The 16,779-nt window shown below is 47.0% G+C and overlaps 2 protein-coding genes across 5 annotated transcripts; both read right to left on the minus strand.

Moving 5' to 3' along the window:
* Nucleotides 1-4: 4 nt before the first annotated feature.
* LOC108501198 (probable E3 ubiquitin-protein ligase MID2) lies at nt 5-3,359 on the minus strand (the record flags this gene model as incomplete). Its single annotated transcript, XM_017822861.1, has 6 exons — nt 2,454-3,359; nt 1,893-2,225; nt 1,718-1,813; nt 1,094-1,327; nt 977-999; nt 5-20 (listed from the first exon to the last, which is right to left on the minus strand). Coding segments are annotated over exons 1-6 (1,053 nt in total), but the record flags the coding sequence as incomplete, so codon positions are not given.
* A 5,652-nt stretch (nt 3,360-9,011) lies between these two features.
* On the minus strand, nt 9,012-16,075 carry LOC108501265 (E3 ubiquitin/ISG15 ligase TRIM25-like). Of its 4 annotated transcripts, none has more exons than XM_017822996.1 (7): nt 15,403-16,075; nt 13,146-13,241; nt 12,348-12,581; nt 12,191-12,222; nt 10,917-11,026; nt 10,436-10,466; nt 9,012-10,195 (listed from the first exon to the last, which is right to left on the minus strand). In XM_017822996.1, exons 1-7 carry the CDS (start codon nt 16,021-16,023, stop codon nt 10,159-10,161), a joined length of 1,161 nt encoding a protein of 386 aa, XP_017678485.1. In that variant the 5' UTR covers nt 16,024-16,075; the 3' UTR covers nt 9,012-10,158. The 4 variants fall into 4 exon arrangements, with proteins under 4 accessions (XP_017678485.1, XP_017678482.1, XP_017678484.1 ...); XM_017822993.1 differs by having other exon boundaries at nt 10,917-11,056; XM_017822994.1 differs by having other exon boundaries at nt 9,021-9,260; nt 10,917-11,056.
* Between the last annotated feature and the right edge of the window lie 704 nt (nt 16,076-16,779).

A 16,779-nucleotide genomic window follows, 5' to 3' on the forward strand; every position in this document is an offset into this window, starting at 1 on the left:
TAGGAACAGGCTTGCGTTCCCTAATACATGCAGAAAGAATCATAGAACCATAGAATCATAAAATCATTAAGGCTGGAAAAGACCTCCAAGATCATCGAGTCCAACCTGTGACCCATTCCCACCTTGTCAACCAGACCAGAGCACTGAGTCTCAAGTCCAGTTGTTCCTTGAACATCTCCAGGGATGGTGACTCCACCACCTCCCTGGGCAGCCCCTTCCAATGTTTAATCACCCTTTCTGTGAAGAAATTCCTCCTAATGTCCAACTCAATCTCCCTTGGCACAGCCTGACACTATGTCCTCTCATCCTGTCCCTTGTTGCCTGGGAGCAGAGCCCAACCCCCACCTGGCTCCACACTACTGTCAGGGAGTTGGAGAGAGTGAGAAGGTCCTCCCTGAGTCTCCTTTTCTCCAGGCTGAGCCCCCCCAGCTCCCTCAGCCACTCCTTACATGACTGACTCTCCAGACCCTTCCCCAAATCTGTTGTCCTTCTCTGGACACGCTCCAGTCCCTCAATGTCTTTCTCGCCATGAGGGGCCCAGAAGTGGACACAGCACTCGAGGTGTGGCCTCACCAGTGCCCAGTGCAGAAGGACAATCACTTCCCTGGGCCTGATGGCCACACTATTTTTGGTACAGGCCAGGATTCCATTGGCTTCTTGTCCACCTGGGCACACGCTGGCTCATGTTCAGCCACTGCCGACCAGCACCCCCAGGTCCTTTCCCACCAGGCAGCTTTCCAGCCACTCTTCCCCCACCTGTAGCTGGGGTTGTTGTGACCCATGTGCAGGACCTGGCATTTTGCCTTATTGAACCTCATGCACTTGTCCTCGGCCCGTCGATCCAGCCCGTCCAGATCCCTCTGCAGAGCCTTCGTGCCCTCCAGCAGATCAACACTCCCGCCCAACTTACTGAGGGTGCTCGCGATCCCCTCGTCCAGATCATCAGTAAAAATATTAAACCTTGGGAAGATCTTACCTGGCTTGAATTGCTGTAAAAGCCTGTAAAGACATTTTGAAAGTAGAATTAGCATAGCACAGGCACAGGCCAGCCCAAGAGCTGTGTATCTCCGGGAAGGGGGATGCTGTTAGGTACCCTGGTGAAAAGAAGTATATCTGTCTGATTTCTCAGAGCCTCCAGCTCCTGAACATCACGGCTGGCTGAACGCTTCTGCTCTCTGTGGTTCTTTAACTCCATATGAATCCGAGAAATTTGTTGGTTCTCATAGTCACTGAGAGCTTTCACGATCTCACGTTTTTTTTTCTCTAGCTGCAGACTGATCTCTTTGAATAGGCTCTCCAGCCGTTGCCACTGCAGACCCTCCTTAACCTATTAAGAAAACACTTTCAAAGCTGTAAGGGACTGTGTAGGGACATTTTTCACATGAGCTCTCACTCAAAAAACGGCCTGTTCTTTTCTGGATGAGAGAAGTAACTAAAAATTGAATAAGGTTGGAAAAATAAAAAAGCCACACACCAATCACTCATCAGGAGGCACAGATTTAACAACAACTTTCAAGCTTAACTAAGAATGTACCTCCCAGACCGATAAGAAAGTTATTCATCATCCTCCCTCAAAGAAGAAAACTCAAAAATACATTAGAAACTGCCCAGGATCTAAAAAAGCTTCAGAATCCATGATCTGGGAAAGGGCAAAAGAAAACCTTATCAGTTACCAGCATGCAACCATCCCCAAAGCGATATGGGTCTTGGAACAAACCTTTACTTCCTCCGCTTGTCCCAGCAGGTTTGCTATGCTTCGATCCAGCACAGTTTCATAGTTTTTCACCTCTTTTAGAGTTTCGGGAAAAACACGCTACAAATATAACCAGGGGGAGATATCAGGATAGGACTCACATACATGCATGAAACCAGCTGCCCCGGCAGCCTCTTACCTGTGCTTGGGCAAAAGCCTCCTCCAAACTGAGAATCTTGTGCTCCCTGTGGGAGCTGAGGACAGAGCACAGGATGCAGATGCAGACCTTGTCCATCTCACAGTAGCATTCCAGCAATTTGCCGTGCTGGGGGCATTTCCTCTCAGCCAAAACCTGGGCACCACAGGGCTCCACCAGGACGTGGTTCTTCTGGGTGTTCTTTGTGCTGTGCTTGCTCAGGTGGGCTTGGCACAGGGAGGCCTCGCAACTCAGGCAAGTCTTCACGGCTGGATGGGGCTCCTGAAGGCAGAAATCACACAGGATCACCTCCTCTTGCTGGTCCGAACTTTCCTCCTTCTCTTTGCATTGCACTTTCTGCTTTTCCTCCTCTTGCTGGTCCGAACTTTCCTCCTTCTCTTTGCATTGCACTTTCTGCTTTTCCTCCTCTTGCTGGTCCGAACTTTCCTCCTTCTCTTTGCATTGCACTTTCTGCTTTTCCTCCTCTTGCTGGTCCGAACTTTCCTCCTTCTCTTTGCATTGCACTTTCTGCTTTTCCTCCTCTTGCTGGTCTGAACTTTGCTCCTTCTCTTTGCATTGCACTTCCTGCTTTTCCTCCTCTTGCTGGTCCGAACTTTCCTCTTTCTCTTTGCATTGCACTTTCTGCTTTTCTTCCCCTTGATGAACAGAAGCATCCAAAAAGTTCTGCACTATGTTGCGGAGATGGAAGTTGGGCTTCAGCTCCCCGGTGGGGCCTGTGGGGGAAAGGCAGAGTGGGCACTTGGAAGGGCCCTGCTGGCATTTCTGATCCTTCTGGATGCACTCCTCGCAGAAGCTGTGACCGCACCCCAGGGACACGGGGTTCCTGTAAATGTCCAGGCAGATGGGGCAGGTCAGCTCGTCCTTCAGCCTGGCCGCAGCACCCGCCTCGGCCATAGCGCCTGAGCCTCGAGAGAGGGCTGAGGGCAAGGAGGAGGGCACTGGTGGGAAATGAAACTGAAAGCGGAAGTGGAACAAGACCTCTCGTTTGCTCTGCGAGCAAAAAGCTGCTGCCTCCTCCCCCTTTAAAGGGAGGGTTTTCCCTCTCCGCCGAGCTTCCTGCGTCTCGCCTGCCACGTGAATTCGTCACAGCTGAATTCCATTTAGCAGCTCAGAGCTGGGAGCTTGGGTGCTTCAAGGGTAACAGGGCAAAGAGTCCACCCCTGCTTACACGGGGATGCAGCAGCCAGGACTCGGAGCGGGAAGGAAAGCTGGGAGGAGTCCCTGCGGGCATGGGGCAGCTGCTGCGGACAGGGAGCCCCAGACAGCTGGACCAGCAGGGAGAGAGGTCCCCGAGCCGGCAGGGAGGAAAAGAACCAAACCTGCCCCTGTTCGCCTCTGCAAAGACACCTGGACCGACCTGGACAACAAACTGGGACTGATAAATGCTGAGAGTGGGCAAATGCATCCATTGCTTAAAGTGCAGCCTCCAGAGCCCCTGTACAGACCTTGAGTGGCATAAAGCTGAGGTCTGTGTCAGGGAGTGGGGATCCTGCACCAGGGCAGGATTTGGTGTCGGTGCTCAAGGCACAGGTGGGAGCTGCAGCTCCAAAGAGCAGCCCAGGACAGCTCACTGGGCAGTGAAGTCCAAGCAGCAGCTGTTTGGGACAGGGTGGGATTGTTGGGGTGTCCTCTGCAGGGCCAGGAGTCGGAACCCACGTTTCAGGCAGGGAAGTCACGCTTCTAAGTCAAAAGATTGATTAGGGTTGGTAACACGAGATAAAAGTGAGTTTAAACTTTCCGCAGATAGGGAAACTGCAACAGTTTCTGACTGAGGACAGGGCCCCTTTTTCCTCTGAGGTACCACAAGGATTCGTAAGAAATTAGTCTTTCAAAATCCCTCCGTGATGTTTGTTTTGGTGTCTGGGTGTGTCTGGGAGGTAATTCCAGCTGGGAAGGACGGAGTATCCCTGACAATGTTGGTATTATAACACCAGGTTTTTGTTCAGTACTCTGATTTTATCTCTAGGCTGGAGGTCAAGGCTGAAGGGGCCATGCCCAGCCTCGTCTGCCTTTCCTTCACCGTTTGCAGAGAAAAGCAGACATTTGATCTGAAATCAAACATTGCGCAATATTTGCATTCCAGGTGGAACCTTGAGCTGTCAAAAACCCCATCAATACACAGTTGGAGAAAGCGAGCCCAGCTTTGAGCCTGCAGAATCCACGTTCATGTCTTTCAGTGTTAGGCAAATGCTATCAATCTTGCTGTAGAAATACTGAATATTTCCATAGGAAACATTTACCCTCTCCATTAGAGTTTAACTATATGTCATGGCAACTAGAACAGGCAAGCTGCAAAGGAAATAAAATAGCTCCCTCCCTCTCCCCTGACTATCCACTGTCAAAACAACCAGTGACTTTGACTTCCCAATCCCCTTAGGGACTTCCATGGGAGATTTAATTGAGTTTGAAGTATATGGTAACTCCAAGACAACCAGAGCGAATCCGTGGGAAGATTGACATCTGTGACAAAAGCAGTAAGAGGAGCCTTATGTGTAGGGACGCTGCAGAATCCTAGCAAGAAATCACAAACCCAAGCAACAGGCGTTACAGCATTTTCATTCTTGTTCTAGAGGCTGTGGAGCATGAAATGCATCATGTCTTCATGGACAAAACAAGTAATATCTTCTTGGAACATGATAAAAAAAATAATCCTAAGCATTCTTTTTTTCCTGAACCACTGATATCATTAAGGTTTTTTTCTTTTCACTTTTACACTGATTTTCTAAAAAAATGGGGGGGAAAAATCCAAGCAAATATTTAAGATATTTAAATCATTTAACTTCCATCTGCTTTCCTTTTCTCAAGATATATTAAGCTTTATGGTTAATATTTGTATGCTAAGGGAATTTTGGTCTTGGAGAAATGTGCCCCTGGGCTCCTCACACTCCAGAATCTCCTGCCAGGGAGCAGTGAGCTGGGGCTTGCTGACACACAAACACCAGCATGTGCCATCCCACTCAGTCTGCCTGGCAAACGCACTGCCTCTGGCTCTCCAGATTTCTCCATCATCTTTATAAATATCAAATCTCCAGAGACCAGTTTCTCAGACTGCAAAATAATCTTGGAAAACACTCCATTTTGTTCCACTGAGCACACACTCCTGGGCAGCCCAGGGAAGCCCTCCCACCTTGCTTTTTGCCCAGCAGCTCTTGTACCACCCCACTGGGCCCTGGTTTCACCCAGAAAATTTCTGCATGTGATGGTGTTATAATCCCTCTCTACTCTGACAATAAACCCTAATTGCAGTGGCTCTCCCTGGTTCTTCTCAGTCTTTTCCAGGCTTCCAGCTCTGCTTTATCACTCAGCAGATAAGGGCACCCTCTGATTTTCCCCAGCTGGTTTATGCCACCTGGTCCCCAGCCTTGCATAAGGAGCCTCCTGCTTTCAGTCACGTCCTCCTGGTACCTCCCTGCCCAGTGCCCTGGTCCTGCTGGGTGCACCTCCACGGGAGGGCTATGGTGGAAGTGCCTAAAACCATGATATTTTATCTCCTTGCCCTTCCTTCCCTGTGCAACTCACAGTCCACTGAGATTTGGGCCTGCATTTGCATTATGTTGCGTTAAATTTGGAGATGGAGAAGATGGGAACTGCCTGGTTCCCATCTGTGAAATCCATCTGTGTGTCAAAGCTGGGACAAACCTTCCTCCCCATCCAGGCATCTGGTCACCTAGACCTGCTGGGCTGAGAAGGCCCCAGTGTCAGACATACAGTGTCTAGATGTGGCAGCTCTGCCTTATTTAGAAAGCCCATCGGACTAAGTAACAGAAAGAGGCCTGTCCTAGTGTTTGAAATGCATTTAATTTAACTCAGTCACATCATTCCGTGCTTGGCAAAACCAAAAAAGAAGAGCCATAAAATCAGCTACTTCACTCACCTCCCTTCTTAAGGCTTCTATCAAGGATGAGAGAAATGCCAAGTAAGAATGAAGTAAGTGGAGGGAAGGGGGTATAATAAAAAATGAAAGATGCAATGAATCCGAGTTCTTAGATAGTCAAAATACTTAAGCATAAAGATATCAATAAAGAAATAAGGTCTGTCCATATCTCAGGACTATGTATGTCACAATTATATTACTATCAAGAGTATTCTGCACAGATATCTGTGCAGAACTGCTACACTCTCGGTGTATGTCATGGTCCAATATTGTCTTCTAGAGTAAAAAACTAATTAGGTAATAAAATTTTCAGTGTTGTGTGTTAAAAAGCTTAGTTAATTGCTGGACTCCGGTGTTTTCTTACATTGCTTTCATCTAGGCTTTCACCTCTTTGTTTCCTCAAGGCTAATGCATGGAGTATTAAAAGTACAAATCTTAAATTCCGAAGTCTCTTTGCAAACAGGCAAATGTGCGGGGAAATTAAACTGCACCATCAGCTTAGTATCTGACTCAGAAATTCTACCTTTCTGGATATTAATTTTTGTCCAAAAGCTTTGTGAGCCCGCAGCAGTATTGAAATTTTTATTTTTTTCCAGTCTACTTGAAATCCTTTGCTTTTGTCATCTAGTAGGGATTATAAAGTTCTTATCTCCTGGATCACATGAATTTGGCCTACAACAGAGTCACCTTCTTTTGCTCTGTTTTGGCAAGCGTTCACGTCAGCCCCAAATTGAGTCTCATAAGTCTCACAGTGAAGAGCTACCTGCACTTTTCCCCTCCAAATTAGATGCTGGGCAAGTTTCATCCAGACAATTAATGTCTTTGTTTTGGTCACCAGGTCCTGTAGGTTCTGGGTTTAAGTTAAGCCAAGTACTGCAATCTTAGTGCTGTACTGTATTACCTGTGATGGATGTGCCAAAGGCAGCGTCACACCTGTCTAGTGAGGGCTGCCCAGCTCTTCCTGAAAGCACAAATGGCCTTTGCCCAGCCTGCTGCAGACATACTCCCTTCTCAAACTGCTCCCAACCCCTCTGAAAGCATCCTGTGAATGTGACTCCGCTTGTGAGAACTGGATGGTTCAGGTTTCTGGGAGGACCCTTCTCTAAACAGGTCACAGACATTTCTGCCAGGGGCTCAGAGATTCAGGGCTGGCACTGGGGGAAAGGTGAATTCAGTACCTCATCCTTTCCCTGGGGAAAGTAAACACCATCACAGTGTTAAAAAAATGTGAATTACTTGCAGGCAAGGGAGTAGCTACATACCCAGAAAATGCTGCTGAGGGCAGCTGCCTGAAGTGCAGGAACTGCTCAGCACCCTGCTGCCAGTTGCCCTTCCTTCCGCTAGTGATGGGAAGAGTGGACTCCAGTCCTCCCACTATAGCCTGTGGCTGGAGACACAGAAATATATGTTTGTAATGCCAGTTTTGCTGAGGAAATGCTCAGCTGATATTTCAGAAGGGGCTACAGATGTGCTGATGTTTCCTACATGTAGTCAATGTGTGGTGCTCTGTGAGATGGTGGGGAGGGAGTGACTTAAAATACAATGTTTGAGTCAGTCTCACACTGTAGCAATTTGAGGCAGTGCAGTAACTCAGTCTGCAGCAGCAGCACTGAACTGCATTGGCTGGTCACAGCTCCTTCATCTGGGGTGACAGCCAGAGAGAAGCCCAGGTAATAAAAGTGCTGAAGGACAGGCTCATTTCTTTTGCCTCATTTGAGTGGTTGAGTGCAGCTGTCCTTCGTGTCTTGCTGGCTTCAAGCAGTAAAGAACATCTACAAAGTCACCTTGGGCTACTGCTGAGCTCCCAGAATTTGGCCACACACTTTCTGTTATGCTGACAGTTGATGTGCGCAGCAGACCAAGGACTGAGGATACATTACAGCTTGGCCAGTCCATCTAAGCCATGAAGGGAGATGTTACTCTAAATCTGAGATGGATTTTGCTGCATTTAGTTTTAATCCCTGCAATTAGATATATGTTGATTATCACAAGTGACGGAATAGAGTTGTAGCCATGAATCCCACAAAAGCACACAGAACTTTAGCCTGTCTTTCTTAAAAATGCTTTTTTAGGAAACCCTGTTTTGCAGTATTTTTATCATTTAGAGTAGAAACACCCAGGTTGTGAACCTACGTGTGGAATGTGAATCCCAGCTAGGCACAGAGCAGCCGCCAGCATCAAAGAGCGAGCCTAATTGCCTGGAAATGCCCATGAAATCCCTTTGTGGAGTTGGCATGTGCAGTAAAGGCTACATGAGGAAAACACAGGTCAGGAAAGAACATCCCCAGCTGGTTGAAGGAAGTGATTGTCCTGCTCTGCTCTGCACTGGTGTGGCCTCATCTCGAACCCAGTGTGCACCACAATATAAAAAATACCTTGGATGCTCTTAGAGAACATCCAAAGGAGGTACATGAACATGAAGATGGTGAAGGGTCTGGACTGGCTGAGGTCACTCGGCTTGTTCAGCTGGAGGAGGCCGAGATCAGACCTCACTATGGTCTTTTAACATCCTCCTGAGAGCAGCAGAGGGGCAGCTCTATCTTTGCTCTCTGTGACCAGTGACAGGACCTGAGGGAACAGCTGGAGCTGTGTCAGGGGGGGTTAGGCTGGATACTGGGAGAAGGTTCTTCCCCCAGAGAGAGGCTGGGCACTGAACAGGCTCCCCAGGGCAGTGGTCACGGCCCCAAGGCTGCCAGAGCTCAAGGAGCATTTGGGCAATGCTCTCAGGGTCAGGGTGGGATTGTCAGGGTGTCCTCTGCAGGGCCAGGAGTTGGAACTGATGATTTTTGTGGTCCCTTCCAACTCAGCATATTCTGTGATTCTATGATCTGTACCCATGGAGATGTGGCCAATAAAGCATCTTTGTGTGCTACTGACCATGGTGGTTTACATGGCTCTTTGAAGACTCTGTGGAAGCATTGAAATGTTGCCTAGAGGTTGATCCATACAAAGATAATACACTGCTACCAAGACACTTGTGTTGAATGTGATAATCCAAACCCGTAGCATGGTCCTGAACAGCTTTCTACTGCAGCCATCTACAAACAACGCTCTCAAAAACCAGTTCCTGGTAATGGTATGAAATCACACAGCCTTGCTTACCTGCACCACTTATTTGGTTATCCGGCCACCTAATGACAACAACAGAATCACCACAAATAATAGTGCACAAGTATAATGAGAACCACGAGATGATACAGCCCAGAGTTTGGAAAACAACAGCAGTCAGAGATTTTCTTACGTTCATGTTAATTCTTAGCACTTCTTTTTTAAATTTGCGTATGCTACAGAATTGATTTGAATGCAAGGGATATAGGGGAGGTCAAGACATTTGGCAGATTCTCATTATTAAAGGTAATTTTTAACAATATTAAACTTTTCCTTTCCATCTTGTTTTTTGCCTCTCTTTTTCTTCTGGCCGTATGTGAATCAAAAATTTTGTTTATATCTGTCACACGCCGATCCTTTGGTTTGTGCTGTAGGAATACACAAGACAGAAAAGCTTCACTTACTGTAATAATAGGCATATTTTATTGCTGTGTTAATAACATACTTGACAAGTTGCTGCCAAGTAGAGCTTTGCATTGCCTCAGAAAACTATATTTCTTTTCTCTCCCATTTTGAGTAGCTGTCTCATTCCATATAGAGCACAGCCATTGGTATGTCTGTAGAAGACTGAGCTCACAAAACAAATGAATGGACATGTACACTGATTAAAAAATATACCTCTAGATTTGCTCCAAAAATTAAAAACTGCCAAATGGCTCAAACTGCCACAGTGGTGAAGAAAGTAGGATTTTCTTTAAAATTTATGGCTTAAGAAAAACTTGTTTGCAAACTGCAGTTTCAGCAACAACAACAAAAAAATTAAAAAAATCTTTTATATAACTTCTAAATAACATTTATGCAAAAAAGCTAGGAGAAAAGATGCACCACTGTGCCCAGCAGAAATATATTTGAGCATTGGACTAGTGCTGTCTTAAGAGAAATACTGTTCACACATTTCATATCTCCTGCAGCATTTGGATTTGTCTGGGAATCCTTTCAGGCATTGGGTTTGCTCCAGCTTCTGCTCAGTTGGTGGGAACCCCTCTGTGGTCTTTCCTTGGAACAGGCTCAGACTTTTACTGAGTGCTGAAGCAAACCCAGTGTCTCCCTCAGGCTGAAGGTAAATGATTTCTCTGGTGAGTTCCCAGAGATTTCTGTCCAGTGCAGATTTTGAGAGCTGTGCCCTGAGGCTGCACATCTGCTGGTTCACCTCTGGCAGGGAGAGGAGATGCATGCAACAAAATGCTGTTCACATTTTTAGGTGAGAGATTTTCTCTGTAAGGCTCACAGCGCCAAGCCAGAGTCTTGAGGAATAAACAGTATTTTCTAACACTTAGGAGTCTGAAGAGGTACCAAAGCCCCACTGTAAAGAAACGGTGTTGAATGTTAGTGCTTCATGAAACACAAATCACATCTTGTTAACAGTGAAATAAGAGATGTGAATAGACCTGACCCTCCTCTTTTGAGAGGAAGGACAGCCTTCCAGACTCTGCTTGGTTCTCCTTGAAACTGAAGCAGAGAAGTACGGGACATAGGGTCCTTAAATAAAAAACTGCTGGAGAAATTTGTCAGGATCATTTTTTAAGTAAAGAAAAGGATTTACCTGTTACACTTCATTTGTTTGGTGAGTTTATCTGAAAAAAAAATGGAGAAGAATGTTTAACAAAGCTGGCAAGAAATTCAAGTTTAGGGCTTGGTACTGTATCCCTGGATCTCATGGTCAGAGATCAACTAGGTGGGGATAGAGGTGGGCAAATGAAAAGCACACTTCTTGAAAGCATGATTGAGCACCCAAAGACATGGGAAGTTGGTGGGAGCAGGAAATCACATCAGACAGAGGAGAAACTGGCTTAGGAACAGACTTCTTCCTTGTTCTCTGCAGAAACAGTCTTTCTGCCCCCTTTTCCCTCCCCTTTCCAACACTCCCAAGATCCCACACGAATCCACATCAGCCCCTTAAGGCCACGTACACACCCTGGTTAAAGCAGTGCTGGTCAGTGCCCATCAGCCAGGACTGCTGGGTCCCATGGATCGCTGTTTTCAGCGGGTCAGCGGCGCAAGGCCGGTGGGTCGGGGCAGCTCACCTTGCAGTTCCCGGAAGATACAGTCCAGTCCCTTCATGGAGTCCCGTATCTTGTCTTGGTAGCGGCGAATCCCGACGCCATCCGTCTCCTCCACCACCACCACATCTGCCCTGTAAATGTTCGAATTCTGGCGCGCAATCCTAGGGCACAGACAGTCCTTTCACCAAGGAAAACCATTTAGCACTAAAAGCTAACAGACTTCTTCACTAGGATTCTTTGGAGGATTCTACAAAGAGGAGGGTGCTTTGGCAACATGAAGTATTGGGTAAACAGTTGTTATATAACAATTGTTATATACTGTTATTTGTTTGGCAATGCCTTTTGCTTACCAAAGCTGGATGGTAACTTTCAAATGCTGATAGGGAGAAAGGGGGAGGCATTTTGATGATACCCATGTGTGAACAGTGCTTTGACTTGATGCTGTCGTAGAACAGCCGCTGCCGTGACAGAACAAAAATGCCAAACATACTAAATGGTGTCCAGGCTCCTGGAAAATGATTTTGATCCCACAGGCTAGAATTTGACGTGCAGCACAGCTGTAAGTAACAGACTGCCCTGCTGGGAGCACAGCCCCAAGGTACACGATGATTCAAATCCAAGTTCAAACTCAGCTTTAATCTGTACAAGTCACAGAGATGACATCTTAACATCCAGGTAGATGTTTGAGCCAGCCCTTCATGCAGCTGGGGCCTTCAGTGCTGCTGCAAAGCCTCCTGTGGATCTCTAACTTACTGTCAGTGTGGATGTGCACCACCGAATTACAGCTGACACCCAGGAGTTATTTAGGAAGTGATAAGTTATAAATTAAACGTATCACTTGCAAGAGAAGCAATAATAAATCTTTCCAGCTACTAAGCTTGTCCACAAACCAAAAACTTTCTTGGAAATGAGCCAGTTACCTCTGCAGCCAAAGGCTGTTCACTGGGACTCAGCTGAAGGAGGGTCACCAATGCACATCCAAGAGAGCACTGCTGTAAACTGAACCCTATGGGCTTCATCTCAGATACAAACATTTTTCTGGCATTAAATGCGGGTGGTTTTCACCAGAATCCAGCAAGGAAACCAAAATATAAAGGGACCACTGGAACAGCAGGCAGGTATCTCTCCATCCTTGTTAATTGTGTGGATGTGGTGCCCTCTGTCTCGCTGGAATAGGGAGCAGCTTTGCAGCACAGGGTGGCAGCACTGAGGGGCACAGGCAGTGGGGTCTGATTCCAGTTATCAACACCATATTTTTTCAAAGAAGAAAACAAGTGTTTACGGGTGGAACATACCTGTCTGTGGCCAGTATTGCTACATGAAATTCCTACAAAGAGGATTGCAAAAAAAATAAAAAAAAAAAAGAAAAAAATCGTTAGTGTGATTATCAGAAAGGGCAGCTGGCTGAGAAATAGGCATATCTGTGAAGAAAAATGGAATGTCACTGCTTACCTTGAAGAAGAGGAAAATATCTTGTTGCTCTCTCAGCTTCTGCAAAAGCTGAAGATTCCGCTCAACCTCCTCTCTCCTATGTTCCATATTCTTCTTCAAGTAGTCAATGTATGCCAGTTGTTTTTTCTCATTCGATTGAATGTCACTCAGGATCATCTTCTCTTTCTTAATCAACTCTGTCTTTATCTCATCAAACAGCTTTTGTATCTGAGAAGTCACTGTCTTTGTATTGGTCTAAATGAAGAGATTAAGAAAATGGGGCACTAGCTCAGGAACCCCACACTTCAGCTTAGTGCCTCTCTTTATCAATTTGGATTGTATCTATCCTTTGCACTGCCTTTAGAAGGAAGCAGACAATAAGCATTTGCTTAGAATATCTGATTAAACAGAGGCTTATGAAAATTCATCCTGATATAGTAACAAAATCAGATAAAATTCAGCTACCAATGTGAGAATTCTATCTGTACACACTGAAAACCCCACCTGTAGATGCAAATTATTTTTCTTTTTTTTTTTAATGGGTAGAAAACTTTAAAAATATATAATGATATATACAATCTGTGGTCTGCCAGTTCTGTAACCTGTGCAACTACAATAAAAGGTGGAATCTCCCAGCTGGTTGCTCCTGTGGAGGCTGTGAGAAAGCTTGGCTTCTGGCACTTTCTTACACCACTGTTTTCCCTGTTTTGTACTATATCACTTTCTATTCATCTGCTTTTAACAGAATAGTTGCCATCACTTACTGTGGGAAATTGTGAAGGAAAGATGCTCTGAATTAGCAATGATCTGGGTACCAACCTTGATCTGATTCTCACTTTTCTGAAGATCTTCTAGGGCAGTAACTATGGCCCTTTCATATAGCTGCAGACATGTCATCTTGTTCAGGAGTTTAGTCTAGCAGAAGGAAAGACAGCATTGAACTTCATAGCAGGGACAGCTTTAAACCAGACTGGCAGTTTGTGGAGCTGAAATGGCACAGGCACCTTCTGCCTGCCCTCTTTCACCAGTGAGTCCTATAACAAACTGTGTTCACTTGCCTCCTTGTAAAGATGGGGCATAAGAGAAAACTGTTTAAATTTTATATATGTGTGACTTTGTGGTAGGTTAATTAATAACTTTCCCTTTGAGTAAGTAAATTTCATTTAAAATGAATCAATAAATCTCACTTTATCTGTTAAAGCTTCACAGAATCTTCATATGTGCCTTAATGTGGTCCAAATCCTTAGTTTTCATCTGTCAGCAGCTGTGGGATCTGAGGATAAGGTAATAAGCAATTATCTTTTCTGAAAATCAGCAAAACAGCAGTACTTACTCATCCTGCTGTTTATTCTAAGGGATACTATGATCATTGAGTGCTGTGGAACTGCACAATAGCACAGTTCAGAGGAGACAGTAAACTTTGTTCTTTGGAGATTAGACAGTCTCTGAATGGCTTTGGTTGCTTCCGGCAGTTTTCACATTTTGAGCACCCATGAATGGCCATGACAGACACATCTCCCAGACTTCCATTTTTTTAATAAAAATCATGCCAGAAAGTTTAGATTTTCCATGAGATAGTTGTCACAGCTGTCACAGAAGTTTTAATTTTTGAAACATTAAAAGACAAACAATCGAATTTGATCAAGGTTCTTCTCACTGAAACCCTTTTACAATTCCTCCTGAAGAGCTGCATTCCCGATTTCACTGGCTATCCTGAGGAGTTTTAAAAATAACCACCCAAGAGGAATATGCAGCAGAGATCTCAGTTTACCCACAGGGATGGCTCCCCTCCTGACAGGGCAGTGTTGCTCCTTTACCAGCTCCAGGGATGAAGGAAACGGCCACTGTCTCACACAACCCACTTGTGCTTGGCAGCTCTGAATTTTTTATATGTAATGTGAGGGAGGAGATTTCTGATAACTGCAAAGGATCCTTCCTGCTAATTCCTGAGGAGGCTGTGACCTGTCCTGAAGTTCAGAGTAAGCCAGGCATTTCCTGCCCAGCCACTGGGTTCCTGCATGGTCTTTTCCTTGGCTCTAAACTGAGCCCAGAAATTTCAAAAGCAAGGCATTGAGCATAGCAAATGCATTTTATGCCCTCAGTCTCAGCTGATTCTGGAGCATTTCAAGGACAGCAGCTGGACTCAGAAGCAGGAACGTGGAGGCCCCATGTCTCTGTATCTGCTGGGCCACTGGCTCAGCAAAATTTATGGCAGAGGGAGGAACTGCAAAATCACAGAATCAATTACGTTGGAAAAGATTTATGAGATCATCAAGTCCAACCTGCGACCCATACCCACCTTGTCGACCAGATCAGAGCATTGAGTGCCAAGTCCAGTCATTTCTTGAACACCTCCAGGGATGGTGACTCCACCACCTCCCTGGGCAGCCCCTTTCAATGTTTAATCGCCCTTTCTGTGAAGAAATTCCTCCTCATGTCCAACCTGAATCTCCCCTGGCACAGACTATGTCCTCTCATCCTGTCCCTTGTTGCCTGGGAGCAGAGCCCAACTCCCAGCATGCTACAAGGAGGGAGCTCAAGGGAAGGGCCTCAAGTGGGAAAACCTGTTTCCCCACCCAAAGTTCAGTAATAGTGGCATCCCCGAGGCTCTGTGGAGGAAGAGATTTTCTAATCCCTGAAGGAATACTTCTTAATACCAGCCAGGAACACCCCAGTGAGGGGCTGGCAGTTCCCTGGGGCTGCACCTCAGCATGTGGGACAGCGAGGCCCTGGGCTGCCTCTCACTCTCCCATTTCAGCACACCCTGAGGGATTTACCCAGCCTTGTCCCGGGCAGCCCCAAACACCTTTCTCTGCTCTTCTCCCTCTGCTTAGCCGGCCAGGCTGCTCTGGCAACACAAATGAGGAAAAGAAAAGCAAATTCCAGCACAATGCGCCAGTCCCCGCTGGGGCAGATATGAAATCCCTGGAGCTGCTGCCTGCCCGCCCCCACCCCCGTCCCAATCCCCATTCCCTGGTGAAAGCCTCGCTGCCCCTCCTGTGGCTTCCTCCCTTCCTCCAGGTCAGGGGTTCGGACCAAACCCCGCAGGAGCCGTGGGGAGAGAAGAGCTCCTTACCAGCTGCTTGTCATGTCCCTCCTTCAGGGTGAGGACCTCGTGGTTCACGTGGGCCCCCCTGATGGCGCAGAGCATGCAGATGTACTGCTCCTCGCGGCTGCAGTAGCATTCCAGCATCCTGCCGTGCTCCGGGCACCTCCTCTCCTCCGCCACACCGCCTGCTCCCACCTCCACCACGATGTGGTCCTGGTAGGAAGCCTTGGAGTTGTGTTTGTTCAGATGGGCCTGGCACAAGGATGCATCGCAGACCAGGCAGGTTTTCAACGCTGGCTGGGTCTTATCCAGGCAGTACTCACAGGGGAACACCTCTGTCTCCCCCTCTTCAGAGCCCTTGCCCTGTTTTTCTTCAGAAGTCTTGGCCTGAAATGCCTTCACGATGTTGCACAGGTGGAAATTCTTCTGCAGCTCCAGGTTGGGCCCGAGGTGGAGCCTGCACATGGGGCAGCTTAAAGGAGCCTGGGATTGTAGCTGGGCTGCGAACGTTTTCTTGATGCACTGCTGGCAGAAGGTGTGACTGCAGCTCAGCGACACTGGGTCCTTGTACAGGCACAGGCAGATGGAACATGAGAGTTCGGCCTCCAGGCTGGCACCTCCTTCAAATTCTGCACTAGCTTTTTCCATGGCTGCAGCGATGCCGCCTAACCCAAGCTGCGAGAAACGAAAAAAGGCGGGAGATCCATCCCGGACGCTGGAAGTACTTCCTCTCCGCCCCCGTCACGGAGAGGGATGTTCCCTCTCCCGGCTCCACCCTCAGACAGTTCCTGGACGCCCTGGCAGCTACTTTGGAAAGTTTTCCCTCAGTCTCGGGCAGCACTGCTGTGGTGTGGGCTCCCACCGGGATGCTGGGAGCAGGGGGTACTGGGGAGGGCACGAGATGGAATATTCTCTTGCAGCCTTCTGCCCTCCTCCCCACCCCCGAAAAATTCTCCATTCCACAACAAGGGCAGCAAATTTGAGATTAACCCTGGATGAGAATGAGCCTAGCAGGGGTAAGCCTACAACTTCCCAACAGTCCCAGGTGCTCCCTAGGGGTAAAATAAGAACCTAAAGGAAAGTTGGACTGGGACTTGTTTAGGCAGATCTACCTGCAGCCAGCTGACAGGAAAGTGGGGGTTGGTAAAAGCTCTCAGGCACTATTCCTAGGATAAGAATAGCCCTGTACCATGTCATGAGCCTTGCTTATCCCTCTTTGTGCTTGTACCAACTGCGACGAGGCAGAGTAGCAGCCACTGCAGGTGCCTCTGGGAGACCCAACTCTACCTGCATGATTTTCCATATCATTTTGGTGTATAAAATGAAAAAGAAAAAACACAGCTTTCTTCCAGGACTGAACATGAATGTAATTTAGCATATGCAAACCTGTAGCGTCCCTCAAGG

This window comes from Lepidothrix coronata, unplaced genomic scaffold (genome assembly GCF_001604755.1).
Source record: "Lepidothrix coronata isolate B3197 unplaced genomic scaffold, Lepidothrix_coronata-1.0 Scaffold100, whole genome shotgun sequence".
NCBI classification, from domain to species: domain Eukaryota; kingdom Metazoa; phylum Chordata; class Aves; order Passeriformes; family Pipridae; genus Lepidothrix; species Lepidothrix coronata.

Coding starts and splice junctions, on each gene's coding strand:
- LOC108501265 (XM_017822993.1), bottom strand. CDS start 16,023: ATGGAAAAAGCTAGTGCAGAATTTGAAGGAGGTGCCAGCCTGGAGGCC. Junction 11,057..12,190: donor GCAATACTGGCCACAGACAG/GTATGTTCCACC, acceptor TCTGTGCCCTAG/GATTGCGCGCCAGAATTCGA. Junction 10,467..10,916: donor TATCTTCCGGGAACTGCAAG/GTGAGCTGCCCC, acceptor TTTTTTTTTCAG/ATAAACTCACCAAACAAATG.